At 40.4% G+C, this 16034-nt stretch overlaps 1 protein-coding gene across 3 annotated transcripts in view; it reads right to left on the bottom strand.

Annotated features, from left to right (window-relative positions):
* The window catches only part of LOC142423798 (sodium channel protein type 3 subunit alpha), an 85651-nt gene that overhangs the window by 56102 nt on the left and 13515 nt on the right, over nt 1-16034 (bottom strand). For 2 of the 3 annotated variants that reach the window (XM_075528879.1, XM_075528880.1), the window contains exons 4-9: nt 12049-12177; nt 11302-11393; nt 9993-10265; nt 9726-9789; nt 5349-5490; nt 4216-4422 (exon numbers count right to left, since the gene is read on the bottom strand). In XM_075528879.1, coding sequence (XP_075384994.1) covers nt 4216-4422; nt 5349-5490; nt 9726-9789; nt 9993-10265; nt 11302-11393; nt 12049-12177 — 907 coding nt within the window. Of the gene's footprint in view, nt 1-1846; nt 1850-4215; nt 4423-5348; nt 5491-9725; nt 9790-9992; nt 10266-11301; nt 11394-12048; nt 12178-16034 lie in introns of all 3 variants that reach the window. The other variant, XM_075528878.1, reaches the window with a different exon arrangement.

Below are 16034 nucleotides of genomic sequence, written 5' to 3'. Positions count from 1 at the left end.
GAAACACATGTTCATTTCAATAACTTCCGGAATTTGTTTTGCATAAAACAGGCTCTCCCTACCTATTCTGGGTAACGGTTCAGATAAAATCAAAACAGATTTCTCAGGCCACAAAGGTAACCTCTGATTTTCTATGTCACTCGTCTATTCAAATCTGTCACTTGTTCCATTTCCAGAGATCTGCCCACTTCCTGAAAGGCAGATGTTTCCTGTCATCTTCCATTTCGGAGTGTCTGTTTATATACAGTTCTATAACATTGCCAATATCCTGCTTACCCCGGATGACTGTGTCACTTTTACAACTGACTTGGTTAATTTTACTTTGAAAAATATCACATACGGGCTTAGTTAGCACAGGGAATGTTTTCTTCTGAAAACACTGGTGTGTGATTATGGAAATTCTTCTATGAATCTGCATATCTGTATGTGCTATAAAAATGTAAGCATGTTTGTGTTTGTGGTGATCATTCATTTTTAAGAGAAGTTCATTTTAAACATAAAGTCTCATTCAAAACTATATTAATAACACCTGTTTCAATTCTATCTCTGATTATATTGAGTATCTTAAATAACACGAATTCTGTCACAAAGCCCAGTCTGAGTTCTTTAACACAGTCCAGGTTATTCTAAACTTGGTGGTATTGTACATTTAAGAAATCTTTGAGACAAAACATTGATTTCATTTTAGGGGCTTGTTTAAACTACATTTGACTTGTGAGTTCAGGGACCTTAGAGCACCTGCCAGTTTTGTTCTGATTCACTGGGCACCTGTGATGCAGATTCGAAGTGCCCTATTTTCCAAGGCAAGATTCTAGGGCTCTCATATTTACGAATGGGGGCTGCCGATCTCTCTCTTTCATGGAGTCTATAGTGAGCTAGAATCGACGACGTTGCAGTTAGCAGTCCAGTCCTTAACAACTGCTATTGTGTTTAGCTTATGTTTTCCCCCCATGGCCAAACACTGACTAGCACAAAGAGGTAACTCAACAGATACTATAGAAGATTAAAAATGATGGTCGACAACAGGAAGTTTTTGAATAGGCGGTTTAGCAAGACTTTGATTGCACTGGAAAATAAATGCCCTGTTAGGTAGATTGAAGTTTCTTTGTTTGCCTCCAACCCTCTCTATTTGTTTTCATATTGGCTACAATATGGTCATTGTTAACTACGTGGTCCATAAGGAACTGAAATGTGGATACTGTGCCATCCAAGACTCAAAACAAATTCACTATCCTCTTGCCTATTCTGACTCATAGTGACTCTATAGGACAGAGTAGAACTGACCTGTGGGTTTATAGATAGTAAATTTGTATGGGAGTTAGCAGCCCAACAACACTATCACCAATGCTCCTACTAGGTTAATATACTTTTCACAAACAAAATTAATTTTTGAATGTGGGAAGTCAAAAGTGAGTAAAATCTTGATGATTTAGTCACTGGCATCCAATAACTGACTTTTATTAAATGAAAAGAATTGGTGTAATATTTTTGCTGAGAATTATGTGGATAATTATATATTTTTCACCTCCTAATAAATATGCATATAGTATATTTTTATTATAAATTTAAGAAATTATTCTTGATTGATGCTATATTTTGCCCTCAAGTTATTATGCTTCAGAATATCACTTTTACTTCTGGATACTTCTGAGCAGTATTTTCAGCCATTATAATTTTGATAAGATAACCCAAATCTTGAAATACAGTTATATGCAATTTTAAAATATGATTTCTTAAAGCAGGGTTGTGGTAGTCACCTAAACTGGTGTCAATTGAAGGATTAAGAGTGTAGGGGTGGAGTCTAGGCTGTCAATCTGGAGATAGCCAATGAGACTTCTGTGGGCACAGCCTTCTCCTGAGAATTCTGGGAAATCTGGTACTTCCATCTTGGAGTGGAAGACTACTCTCTCTCTCTCTTTCTCTGCTACTCTCTGGGAGACACTGCAGAAGACAAGTCACATGGACACAACCAGACCTCAGAAGCCAGAGAAACCACAAAGAGACCCCTGCCAGCACTGAGATGCTTACAACGCCACTGGATCCAAAGACTTTCTACCCACTGGCCTAGAATCTTCTGCATTTGGCACCATTGCATGTATTTCGTGAGTCTGAAGAGGACTTTATGGATTGATATCTAAATATGGGCTAATATCAGACTTATAGACTTGATCTGGACTGGGCTGGGATGTTTTCTTGATGTGCAATTGCTCTTTTATATAAGCCTCTTCCATGTATACATATGTGTATCCATGGATTTCTTTCTCTAGTCTACCCAGACTAATACAAGGATAGGCAAAGTGAATGGAAGAAAAGATGAAGTAAGAACTGAACAGAAATTTTCAGAAGAAAGCTCAAGAAGGCAAAGGAAGCACTTTAATATAACAGGAAAAAACCTGGAGTAAGAAAATCAAAACGGAAAAACATGTTCAGCATATCTCAAGCTGATAGAACTTGGTGGGAAAAAAATCTAGTCTACTATTTCAACAGTGAAGGATTCCATAGGTAAATGATAGAGTAGTTGAATGGACAAAGCTTCAAAAGGAGAGAGAAGGCAGACACGGAGTCACTGTACCAAGGTGACGTGGTTGCTATTCACCCATTTCAAAGTCAATAGCATTTGATCCAGAATCAAGGTCCTGAAGGAATAAGCCCAAGCTTCATTGAAGGCAAAGGCTAAAAATAAGGCTCTCGGATGGATTGGATAATGACCGATAAGATCCAAGGTTGGACATACTCAGTCATCTATGTCAAAATTTGGCAGAGATCTATCTATGGCCTCAGTCCAAGGGAAGGTGACCCAACAGCACGGGGAAAGTATCAAACTACATCATGCAGCTCACATGCAAGCCCAATTTTACCAAAGAAATCCAGAGCGGTTGCTGCAGCACAGCAACCGAGGGTAGCCAGGGACTCAAGTGGAGCCAGAAGAGGAGGTGCAACAAAGCAGACGGGGGCCGCTGTCAGATGGGGTTGGCTGAAAACAGAACTTTATTTATTTTTGTGGGTTTACGATTGTCTTGGCTCCTCCTCTATATTTGCATTGTTTTGAGGACTCTTTGCATTGTATTGGATTCCGGGCGGTGTTGACCTGAATGTGGCAGGAGGACATGGCTCCGGCATTGAATCCCCATCAGTTCAGTGAGCAGTGATCTCCCGTACTGCCAGGCTCCTTTTTCAACACCATTCGCCATTACTAAAATGCAAATTTATTGGAATTTCTAAAATGAAAACACTGGTTGTAGCTAATGCCGGTGAAGTTGGAGAAATAATAACTTTCACTGGCAAGAATCACATTGTTACTCTCAATACCTTTATGTTTTGTTTGTTTGTTTGTTTTTAAATCAGATACTCTGTTTCTATCCATTGCCTTGCTGATGGCTAATGCGCGCGAGGTAGCAAACACATTCTGGGCTACAGAAATCTCCCCAAACATGTTCGAATAGGCATACAGGAAGTTTTATCATTAACCTTTGCGATTAACCAAATGAAGTCATAGATGAGATTAACCAAATGAAATCATAGATGTCATTAGAGATGGCACACTAGTAATTGAAAATATGTGATATTTCTTTTCCCAAATTAGATATAAGATCAGACTCATCTTTCAGCTGCCACCAGGTGTCTGGCATCAACTGTGTAGTCAACCGTATCCCAAAATGTAGGGCTTTTTTCACTCAACTGTCCTTAGGAGGAACGCTGGCGGAGCAGCAACACATTCCAGGCTGCTGGCAGAAAGGCTGGTGATTCGGACCCACCATCCACCTCTCAGGAGCAAAGCCCCAGCCATTGATTCCACGAGGACACTGAGTCGAAACCTGCCCTGTGACAGGGCAGTAGCATTCTGTGGCTATGAGTTCAAATCAATTCAGCAGCCATGGTTATTTTATTTTATGTAATTTCTTTAAAATTCCTTTCATGTCAGTTTCAAAAACGATTTTAGGTTCGAATATCATTCTCTTTTCGATGGCAATACTTTGAATCAAGTGAAAAGCATGCTTATATTTGACTTCCTTGCCCAAGAACCCTGGTGGCATTGTGGTTCCACACAGGGCTGCTACCTGCAAGGTTAGCAGTTCAAAGCCACCAGTTACTCCACAGGAGAAAGAGAAAGCTTTCTACTCCCATATTTGACTTCTTTGGTAACAAATACTTGTTGAGAAATTGGAAGAGTAAAAATGATAAGTGAAGTGTGGTTTGTTATCATGGAGTTGGTACCTGAGCTTCCTCCTGCTGCTTTTTCAGCTGTTCCAGCATCTGCTGAAATTCAGCCTCCTTCTGCTCTGCCTCTTCCAACGTGGCCTGATTTTGTTCTTCGTAGGCCATGGCCACCACGGCCAGAATCAAGTTTACCAGATAGAAAGAGCCCAAGAAGATCACCAGGACAAAAAAGATCATGTATGTTTTCCCAGCAGCACGCAATGTCTAGGGAGAAAAAGAAGGGAAATGTAATCATTATTTTAATATAATGTCTCCCAAATAAAGATCTGCTTACCATCATGAGATGACTAGTGATTTTAATAGATACTGCTGACCAAGATTATTTTTCCTTTTGTGTTCAAATGTATAACAATAATTTCATTATCTGAGGCATGACTACATTGTCATTGGACATAAAATACACGTATACAAATTAGTCTATAGTGGATATGCACTGAGCCCCATCACATTGCTTACCTTAGGGTCCATGTTGCAACATCCTACTGCAAGTGAGAATCCTATGTCTGTCTTCCATTTCTTTCTACGGAGTCTCGTTCCCATGACCGCCCACTCTCTGCCTCATCTAGAGATGACTTGCCCTGCCCCCCTCCTCTGGCCCCTGTTGACTATCGATTTAAATGAAAATATTGACATCATTGCTTTGGTGTTCTTATTTTTGACATGTTGCTCTTAGTGCCACAACCAGTCAATAGACTCCTCGTTGTCATGAACATTTTTGAGTCTGTCACAGTACTTAGCAGAATGCCTTTTATATGTGAAGCTTCATATTTACATATCTGTTGATTGAACGCACAACTGGGATCTTAGGAACACTCGGTGGACCCTCCTCTATGGCTCAAAGTGCTAGCGGCCTCCCCACCAAATGAAACTCAAATCCACTGCCATTAAGTCTATTCGGACTCAAAGAGACTACAGGACAGGATAGAACTGGCCCTGTGAGTTTCTGCCACAGTAGCTTTTTGATGAGATCTGTCTTCCTGGCAGTGGCTAGTGGTTCTGAACTGCTGACCTTGAAATTAGCAGCCCAACATGCAACCACTCTCCACCAAGACTCCTAGAAGCATACCTGCATGTTATACATAAATATCCATATAAATAATTTCACATATAATCATGAATTTGGGCCTTACCAACTGGTAAAGGTTTTCCCAGTAGTCTTGAGTCATGAGGCGAAATAGAGACAAGAAGGCCCAACTGAAGGTGTCAAAGCTCGTGTAGCCATAGTTAGGGTTTCTCCCAGCTTTCACGCAGACGTAGCCTTCTGGACACTGGCTACAGTGGAGAGAGAGGTAAAGTGAGCATTGCGATTTCAATGGATACTGATTTGTAGGAACTGTCAAAACTCGGAGCTGCAGTTCACAAGGAAGTTCCTTGCCTTCATTTCCCGACCACTTCAGGTGACTGCATAGAGTGAAACTGCTATCGGAAGAGGCTCCTGCGGAAAACCAGTAAAAACAATTGTTGCAAAGTGTCAGGTTTATGGACATCTGGAAAGGAAGAGAGGTTCTAACCCTTCAATACCCTCTGTAACTCATTTGTACAAAGTAGCGCAGATTAATGATTAAAACGGAAAAGTCAGAAAACAGACAAAAGGCAGGGAACCACGGAATCAATGACTGCACTAGCTATTTCTGTAGGATTATTTGTATAAAATGTTTGAGGATCACTTTAGATTTATGGAAAAATTATGAAGATAGTACAGTGTTCTCATATGCTCTGTGTCAACTGTTCCTTATCATTACCTTACAATCATATATTGTTTAATTAGTTTAAATATCATTTAGTCTATTCTGACTCACAGGGACCCTATATCAACATTGATACATTATTAACTGAAAAAGCAAACAAACAATAGTTGCTGAGTCAATTATGACTCATGGGAATGCCAAATGTGTCCGAGCAGACCTGGCTCCGCCAGGTTTCAGTAACTGCGGTTTTGGATGGAGAGTCAGCCTTGCGTGCCAACATGCCTCTTTGTGGACTTGAACTGCTCACTTCCCAGTTCGTCGCTTAGCACATTCACTGCTTGCCCCACTCAGAGACACCAAGTAAAAACCAAAGACCATACTTTATTGAGATTGCCTCTTTGTGTCCCTAGTACTTTTTGTGTCACGGGGTACCGTCGATCATGCCACATTATAGTTCACGGTTTCTGTAGGCACTTTTTGGTGGGGACCGTTTCTTAGATGTTCTTTATTTTCTACGGCCTTGGCAGTTGTGAAAAGCACTGGTCAGGTATTTTGTAAAAATCTTTCCCGTAAGAATGTATCTGTTCTTTTTCTCATGATTAGTTTAGGGTTATGGGCTGGTAGGAGGAGGTAAAGTGTCATTTTGACTACATCACAGACTGTCAATGTGACTCATCTCTGTAGATGCTAACCTTGATCACTTGGCTTGAAACGTCTTTCAAGGCATCTTCATTGCAAAAGTCCTCTTCTAGGCCCTCTCCTTGTCCTTACTGTCCTCTTTGGGAGAAAGTCACCATGAGTGGCCCACAGTTAAGGAATGGGGTGATAAGATTCACTACCTAATGATAGAGTATCTATATAAATTAGTTGAATTTTTATTCTTTTTTTGCACAAGAAATCAGTCTATTCCTTATTTATTAATTGATGTATTTATGGTCAATCATTTTATTTATGACAATGTGCGTTTGGGCATATTTATTCGATACTTTGGATTATGGTCCAATGATTATTTTATTGTTCAAATGGTATCAGTTTCGATCCTTGGGAACATTTTCAGTTTGATGTTGTGTCCCTTGAAAATAACTATGGTTTGGGGGTTTGTCTGCTCTTCTTACAGCACATTCTAATCCACCGCGATCCAAAGGTACAGCCTTCCTATGAAACCTTGTGTAAGTTAAAATGGTATCAAGTAAAGAAGCAATTACTATTAATTTATATGGCAAAAAATTGTGGGCATTCCCAAACCCCCAAAATAACTTGTTAAATCCTAGTAAATAACACGTCCCATCTAAAATAATGCTAGCAAAACTACAGGGGCTTGATGCTGACGTGCTGAGCGCACTGCCCGGGGAAGGCGCCCAGCAGCTTGCTCTCACCATTCAAGGTGAGTGCTGCCTCTTTACGATTGCCACAGAACAAAAACTGACCAATAGTTTGCTGTGAGCCTCTGTTTATTTGCATGAAAGCAACAGTTCCCTTTGGATTGCTTTTAGCGAAAACGGTGCAAGCAGATCTTTGGATAGGCGTGAGAGCTGAACAAGTGTGGGAGGAAGAGTGGGCGTATAGTCATGGAGACAAACAGAGAGCTTTCCCCAGAGGATATTTGTATCTGTGTATTTATAATATACACATGGATGCGGTGGAGCAGCCAGGGGGTAAAGTTAAGAAACCTTAGAAATAATCCAACACCCGGAAGGACTGAGCCGCTGGGCCTGGGGGTTTAGAATCATGGTCTCTGGGGGTACCAAGCTCAGCTAGCATAACCTGGTTCATGAAAACAGGGTTCCACCTCCTAGTTTGGGGAGTAGGATCTCGGGTCTTTAAAGCTCGTGAGTAGCCATCTAAGGAGTAAATATTTATTATTTTCTCCCAATCCAGAAGAAAGAAGTGTGATAAAAATCAAAAGATAGGCAGAAACAATTAGTACAGTGGACTCATGGTTCACAGAAACATCAGTCTCCACAGCCACAAGACCAGTACTATCCCTTATTCGTCAAGGATCACATTAGAACAGCGGATCTCAACCTGTTGGTCGCAACCCTTTTGGGGGTTGAGATAGTTAAGGTTATTGTGCTAACCTGGCCAATAAACACATGGGACTAATTGAAGGGGAGGGGATAAATGGCTTGGTGAGCCTTGCCTTTCAAGTTCTCGGGTCTCTTGTTTTCTGATGATCAGACCAGGGTGCACCTGCTTTAGCTAGTTCCCTGCTTCAGCTGGCAGGGCTCACTTCCTGCAAGACATCCCTGAGGAGAAGCCACATGGACCTACCCCGATGCAGCCCTGGGTACTGTTGCAGCCATGTGGAGACCCCTGCCAGGCTGAGATGCGTACACGTATACTTACTCGGCTTTCCTCCTGCATTTGTTGTCATTGCATCTGTTTTGTGAGATGGAGGAGGATTATGTGGTTTGGTGTTGGACATATAGGTTAATGTTGGGCTTGTGGGCTTGGGCAGCACTGGGTTGGGATGTTTTCTTGATGGGCACTTACCCTTTATATAAAACTCTCTTATGCATATGAGTTTCTGTGGATTTGTTTCTCTAATATACCCAGACTAACACAGGGGTCAAACGACCCTTTCACAGGGGTCACCCGATTCATAACAGTAGCAAAATGACAGTTAGCAACAAAAATAATTTTATGGTCGTGGGGTCACCACAACACGAGGAACTGAATTAAAGTGCTGCGGCTCTAGGAAGGTTGAGGACCACTGCATTAGAAGGACCAAGATAGAGAGGGAAAAACACTTGAACTCCAAGTCATTAAGAGAGATGAAGCTCACTAGTCTGAGAGAGGCTTGTGGAATCCCCAGTTACCCTTCAGTTCAGGACCTGAACTCAGCTCCACATTAGAACAATAAAAGATTTAAGCTCAAAAGGACAGCATTTACCCAATGACAAAGTTTAGAAGAAAAAAAGGAGCAACAGAAATAAACATAAGTAGGAAGTTGGATAAGTGATGGTCTATTGAGGCTACTGCAATGTATGTGTTGAAACAAAATGCATATGAATAGTTGAAGGTAAAATTGATTATCTTCTCTATGCACCTTCATCGAATTCAGGGGAAAAAATGAAAAAATACACAAACACAGAAGACTTCGTATGCCCAAACCATAATTTAACTTAACCAATAAAGAAAATCTGCTTAAGTGTTGTTTTCTTTTTAACATATATCTGTGTGAAATCAAATTGACTTTAGAAACTTGAAAGATGAGATAGGAAATTTAGGGGTCATTGATTTTTTATGGAAAAGGAGCAACTCAGAAAAGGACCAGAATTGTTGCACAACTTAATGGAATTAATGTCACGGAATTGTGTATGTACAAACAGTTGAAGAGGTGTCTGTTTTCTGTGTATATTGTCAACAACAATAAAATCAAATAATCAAGTGGGCTATTGGGAAGTAATAGAGTAAAAATAAACCCAATTCAGTTCCCCCCTTAGTCCTTGCACCTTGGAGCGCATGCTCCAGCCTAGATCTTTTCCAACTACTACAAAAGTCAACCTGCCAATGCATAGTCATATCAATCAGAATGTGGCCATCATGTGTTCCTTCCCCGTATTTCCCAAGCCCATGTTTTTACACAAGAGACTGATTATGAAACTTAAGTCTTTGGAGGAATATTTTAGCAATGTCATACCTGTGAAATTCTGGAGGAAAGTCAAAGGGATATTCAGTCCAACAAGCCAAAGAAAGTACTTTCTACATTAACAGCACCACGCTGTTAGATATCTGTAAGACTACATTTGTTTATTTTTCACTATCTACCTCTTGGAAAATGGTTATATAGCTACAAACAACAATTTTTTTCCTTACCCTGCATCGGAACCATTCCCACAGAGTAAAGGGTCTTTTTGGCCATCCAAAACGTAAAAGTGACCTATTAATAGAAAGAAAAGATTTCATTGCCTATTAATTCTAAGCACAATAGGATAAATGTGTTTCCCTGTCTAAATTATTTAAAAAGTTGTCATCAATGAAAGGCATTTATAATGATAGCCTGAAACCAGTAGTCAAAGCTATCTATAGTGAAAATGTGTTTAGCAACGTAAACGGTTAACCAAACTTAGCAATACATCTTACTGTCGTCATCAATGTAATCCTTCCAGCTAAATGGCCTCACTGTTTGATTAACGGAGGTCCCGTTTGAATCCCTTGTCCCATTAAAGTAGTCAGTGATGTTGGTGTCAAACGCCGAATCGCTTGGCGGCCACTGCAAGCACTTATTCCTCAGGTTGCCCATGAACAGCTGCAGTCCGATCAGGGCAAAGACACTGAGACAGAACACGGTCAAGATCATGACGTCAGAGAGTTTCTTCACAGACTGGATCAGGGCCCCCACGATGGTCTTTAAGCCTGAGTAAAGAATGAAAGGTCATCTTCCAAAGTCTGCCGTAAACACAATATACGTTTACAAACACATCCATTTTCCTCTCCTTCTTCCTCCAAAAGATGGCTCGGACTATTTAGACAATAGAGTTTTATGGGCAGGCTCATAGCTTGGAAAAATGGATGAGGAGTAAGCTTTATTTATGAACAGCATGCTTCCTGGAGAGTCAATATGAATGTTTAAATGTCTAGGCAGGTATTTTTTTTTTGGGGGGGGGGATGTTCCTTTTATGTTCTACCACAAAATGTGAAAAGTTTAGTTATTTTTCACGTCTTATTTTGTATATTATTAGGATATTTCCCACCAACTTATTTTTTTATATTGGCTGAGACACAGCAGTGATTTAGAGGAGGAAATACATTTTAGATAATAAAAATTGCATGTTTTCAATAATAATTGCCCGCCTTTAGAGGAGATTCATTTTCAAAATAGATTTACAGTGAGTTATAGTATCCAAATGAATTAGCAACCCCCTCATAATAAATCATTTTCTCAATGCAAAAAAAAACACATCAGAAATGCAAACCAAAAAGCAAACCCCAAAGAGCAAACTTAGTATTTTTATCAATGTGACCTAAAATTGACTCAGACTCAATGGCTGATTTATAAATAAGCTTGTCATGTCTAAAATTTTAGGGATTCACCTGGTATTGAAATGTCACTTTGTGTTCTGGAGTTAGACTAAGCAGAACACTAAGTAATAAATCTAATGAGATAAGTGACTTCAGCCTCAATTTCCTTACAATCCCAAAGTGTAAGAAGCCTATCGCCAAGTTGAATCGGGCTCACAGTGATGTCCAGGAGAGAGTGAAATTGCTCCCTAGGCTGTCTGAGACTGTCAATCTTGAGTGGAGCAGATTGCTTTATCTTTCTCCTGTCGAGGGGCTCAAACTGCCAACCTTTGGCTAGCTGGCCCATGCTTAACCCACCGTGCCCCCAACATTCCTTCCAGATGATGGCAGTACATTTAAACGCAACCTCAATGTGTCGCCTCGCTCTCACCTGGAATGACGGAGATGGTTTTCAGTGCCCGGAGAACTCTGAACGTTCTCAAGGCGGAGACATTGCCCAGGTCCACAAACTCTGTCACATATCTGTAGTCGGGGAGTTCACACACGAACACAAGAACACAAAAGAAAAATTGGAGATATAAAGGATCTACCACCTTACACCCGATACTTCTTTACCTGGAATTACACAAATAGTTTTCAGAGCCCTCGAGACTCTGAAAGTTCAAAAAGCAGTAACATTGTCTAGGTTTACGCATTCTGTCACGGACCTGCAGAATTAAATCAGAGTTTGGATGTTCAGGCAAGGTTGGTGCTATGTAAAGGCTGAAGGCTGGTTTGGCATATCGGGACCCAGGAGTTTAACAAGGGGATTAAAATAGGCGCCAGGGGACTGCACAGGCTGCACACAGATGCTTTGATGAACTTAAATTTGGTTGCTGTAATTCAAATGTAACTTCCACTCATAGAAACAGGTTTGTTTGTAAAACTAATAATGGTACAGTTGGAAGCTATTAAACTATAGTCAATGAATAACTTCATTTTGATGAGGAGACAGTAATTCCAGGAATAGTTTATTTCCCAAATGTATTTATCTTGCAATATGTATTCTTATTTGTAGTCTCAAAGCTTATGAGGCGTGTAGTTTATTGAGCTAACAAGAAAACGCCACGGTTCACGTGTGCCCCTCAGCACCGTCGCACCCGTGAAGCAGCCCCTCCCGTGTTCAAACCACACTCACGCCATCACGATGACGCTGAAATCCAGCCAGTTCCACGGATCTCGGAGGAAGGTAAAATGCTCGAGACAAAACCCTCTTGCCAAGATTTTTATAAGCGACTCAAAGGTGTAGATTCCAGTGAACGTGTACCTAGGGAAGGTGTTCAAGCCAAAGTGATGAAACCTGTTTGGATTATTAGAGTCATTTACAAATACAGACGATCCTATACTTTTGCAGTGTTTCAATTCACTACCACCTGGCTCTGTGCTTGTATTTCCCACAGCACCCTCTAGTTGAATTCATCTTACAAACGTGAGTAGATGGCCAAATTAAACTGATAGCTTATTCTGATGATGAAAACAAACTGATCTAACTTTTTAAGACTATTTCCATTTTGGCTTGTATTTTATGAACAGCATCAAGCCTCGGCCCGTTGTGATAAGGCTGATAGAAACAGAGTGGAAAACATATATGTAGTTTTAAAAGTTCTTGAAGCCTGCAATAAAAATAGGAGCTTAATCTTAATGCTATATTTAAGGGAACTAATTAATTTAACATTTTTTTATTTCAACCATTTAGACTAATGGCTACTTGCTACAGCATAGCTTTAGAGATTTTTTGGGATGCATTTATTGAAATGAAATATTCCTAGTTTGTCAATGATCAGTTTTATTCTCAGGAATATTTTACATGTTTTGTATAGAAAATCCACTTCTCAGTAGTATTTTTAAGATTCACACATAGTTAATAAAGTCAGAAAGATAGACCTGTGCTTCTATTCATATTCCTACATATAACCACAGAACTACTTTAGTTCTCTAGTGTTTATACTGCTCTAAGGGGGCAGGCAAACTTTCTGTTACCATTAACCGCGACAGGCTCAGACATTCACCAGAGCAGTTCTACCCTGTCTTATAGGGTCACTATGAGTCAGTACCAACTTGATGGCCGTGAGTTTTTGAGTATTTTATATATGTACCTATACATATCAAAATTCACGAATAAAACAGAATACCTGAACTTTACAATGCAGCAGTAACTAACAAATTCTGTGCAATGCGACCCATCATTTAACCTTGCAAAAATTCACACTTCTCTCTCCAAGACGTAGGAAGACTTTTCTGTCTGTTGTTGATATAGCACATTTCTTTCCCTCAAGGGTCAGAAATATAAATCATTTCTAGTTCTGTTTCTTCAAGAAGTAATTGAGAGTGTTTTGTTATTTTTTCCCCAATGTTGTATTCTTTTCAAAATTGCGATTTAAATTTAGCCTTCAGAGTACTTCAGCCAGCCACAAAGATTTGGTCCTTTCTTATTAAAATTCATTTCTTTCCTAACCTCTTAGCAAATTACATATCAAGGAGTACGGGTAGTATGTATTTTATACATGTACTAGCTCCTTCTTTTACTTACAAAAATCTATATTAAATTGTCAATTTCTTCATCACTGGCTTTGTGGTTGGTGCATAGATTTCAATAGCAGTTGTATTGATTGCATTTTCTTATAGCTGGATAGATATAATTGTATTAAAAACATCATTTTACTTAAAAAAAAAGAAAGAAAGAAAATAAGTACAGTATCTGGACATCGACAGATATCAAAAGCCTTTTGATACAATTCAAAATGTCCTAAATAAATGTTTGGAAATTTATTTAAAGTAGGGATAGAGTGATTCTTCATAATATTAATGTGTTAACATGTGATCTCCTCCCTGGGAGAGAGACGACAGAGAAGGGGGGGAAGGGAGACTCCGGATAGAGCAAGATATGACAAAATAACGATGTATAAATTAAAAAGGGCACATGAGGGAGGGGGGAGCGGGGAGGGAGGGGGAAAAAAAAGAGGACCTGATGCAAAGGGCTTAAGTGGAGAGCAAATGCTTTGAGAATGATTGGGGCGGGGAATGTATGGATGTGCTTTATACAATTGATGTATGTATATGTATGGATTGTGATAAGAGTTGTATGAGTCCCTAATAAAATGTAAAAAAAGAAAAGGGAAAAGAAAGAAAGAAAAGAAAATAATTAGGACAAAGAATGTACAGATGTGCTTTATACAATTGATGTATGTATATGTATGGACTGTGATAAGAGTTGTATGAGCCCCTAATAAAATGTTTAAAACAAAAACAAAAAAAAAGTTTTTACTTCAGGTGTACATTCAGCATAGCCTTTTCAAGATTCACATTTCCTGTCATTATACGTGTTATATCTTTATGCTAAATAATACCTTTGGATTTGGGGGCTATTAGGAGTCATGAGTATATTGTACTTGCTGCCATCGGGTTAATTCTGACTCATAGCAACCTAGTGGGACCGGGTAGCACTGCTCCTTTGGGTTTCAGAGTCTGTGACTCTTTAAGGGAAATGCGTCCTTCTAATGCCAAGCAGCTGGTGGTTTTGAACTGCTGGCTTAGCGGTTAGTAGCCCAGTACATTTCCCACTCTACCACCCAGCCTTTTCCAGTATTCCACTGATTCTCCTAGGAATTTGGATCTGTTACTGGTAGACCACAGTTGCTACAATATTGGGGATCTCAGGGATAAAGAAAGGACACAGGGATGGAGATGACTTCGAGGGGCTCAGCATCCATGGGTCCGGTAAGGCTACTTGGGATCCAGAGTGTGGTGTGCGGACAGTCCACAGGATATGGGATGTTAGCCACGCCTACACACAGAGGGGCTCAGTAGACTTTGCCCTAGGGATTGTGTTGCAGGATGCTACGCCAGCATCTCCATTAGGACACCAGAGAGAATATAGGTTGGCCGCCTGGAGAGCATCCTGTATAAGTCCTGAAGGTCTGCCAGCATGCCTCAACATTGTCACCACTGCTTCTTGATGTCCCGAGTCTGAGTTCTTAAATATTGCATTTGAAAGCACTGTATTTCTGTTCCTCACATCCAGGTGTACCTCATGTTTAAGGCATTGGCATTCCTGGAGGACATTCCAGGTTTCTTGGTTATTCCAAGGTTCAATGCACTTGCCCGAGCGCTCCTCTGGCTCTGGAGGTACTTTTTCTGTGTTTTCTTCTGGGTAATTGTGAGAAAGTTTGCTTGGAGCTGTCACTTTATCCATGTTTCTTCCTGAGATTTCTTCTCTGATCCCTTTCTCTGCAGCGCCAACACCTTCTTCAGGGTTGTCAGAAAGTGGGCACGTGGTGTGAGGTGTACAGGGAGGTCCCAACTGTGCAGATCTGCATCCTCTTCTTGGCTGCCTACAGTCTCTCAAGCAGTGACTTTTGACAGATGAGGCAACAATGACATCAAGGGAAAACAGACACTGAATTCTTCACATCTACAGCTTCATATCATTGCATTCTTGCTCTTTTTCCACTGCCAACTCAACTGCGATCATGAGGTACAATCATGATTTCTAAGTCTTCTTGATAGGAAAAGCTGGCGTCAGTAGGGAGAAGTATATTCTCTTGCCCAAAGCTTATGTTAACTTGTGTTTTACTTGGGATTGTTGTGTAGTAAACATAACAACCATGCTGTTTCTGCTTGTGGAGAGAGTTGTTACCATGAAAGGGCATAAGAGACACCTTGTATGTATATGCTGCTTACCACAGGCATGGCTCATGCCCTGTGGTCTGTGCTCAGGTAATTCAGAGTTTTCTCTAGATATACTGAGGAGCACTGGTGGTGTAGTGGTTATGCACTGGGCTGCTGAATGTAAGATCAGCAGTTAGAAACCCCTAGCTGCTCTGAGGAAGAGACAAGGCTCTCTACTTTGTAAAGAGTTACAGTCTCTGAAACTCGCAGGAGCAATTCCACTCTGTTCTATAAGGTTGTTCTGAGTTGGCATTGACTCGATGGCAATGAGCCTGTTTTTGGATATAGAATTACTGAGGAGTCCTGGTGACATAGTGGTTATGTGTTGAGCTGTTCATCGCAAGGTCCGTAGTTCAAAACCACCAGCCAACTATGTGGGAGAAGGATGGAGCTGTCTGTTTCCGTGAAGAGTTAATGTCTTGGAAACCCACGAGGCAGTCCTGTCCTATCTTACTG

The sequence above is a fragment of the Tenrec ecaudatus genome, chromosome 13, assembly GCF_050624435.1.
Source record: "Tenrec ecaudatus isolate mTenEca1 chromosome 13, mTenEca1.hap1, whole genome shotgun sequence".
Taxonomy (NCBI): domain Eukaryota; kingdom Metazoa; phylum Chordata; class Mammalia; order Afrosoricida; family Tenrecidae; genus Tenrec; species Tenrec ecaudatus.
The sequence above is the reverse complement of the archived record's forward strand: the minus strand, read 5'-3'. Positions and strand labels throughout refer to the sequence as shown.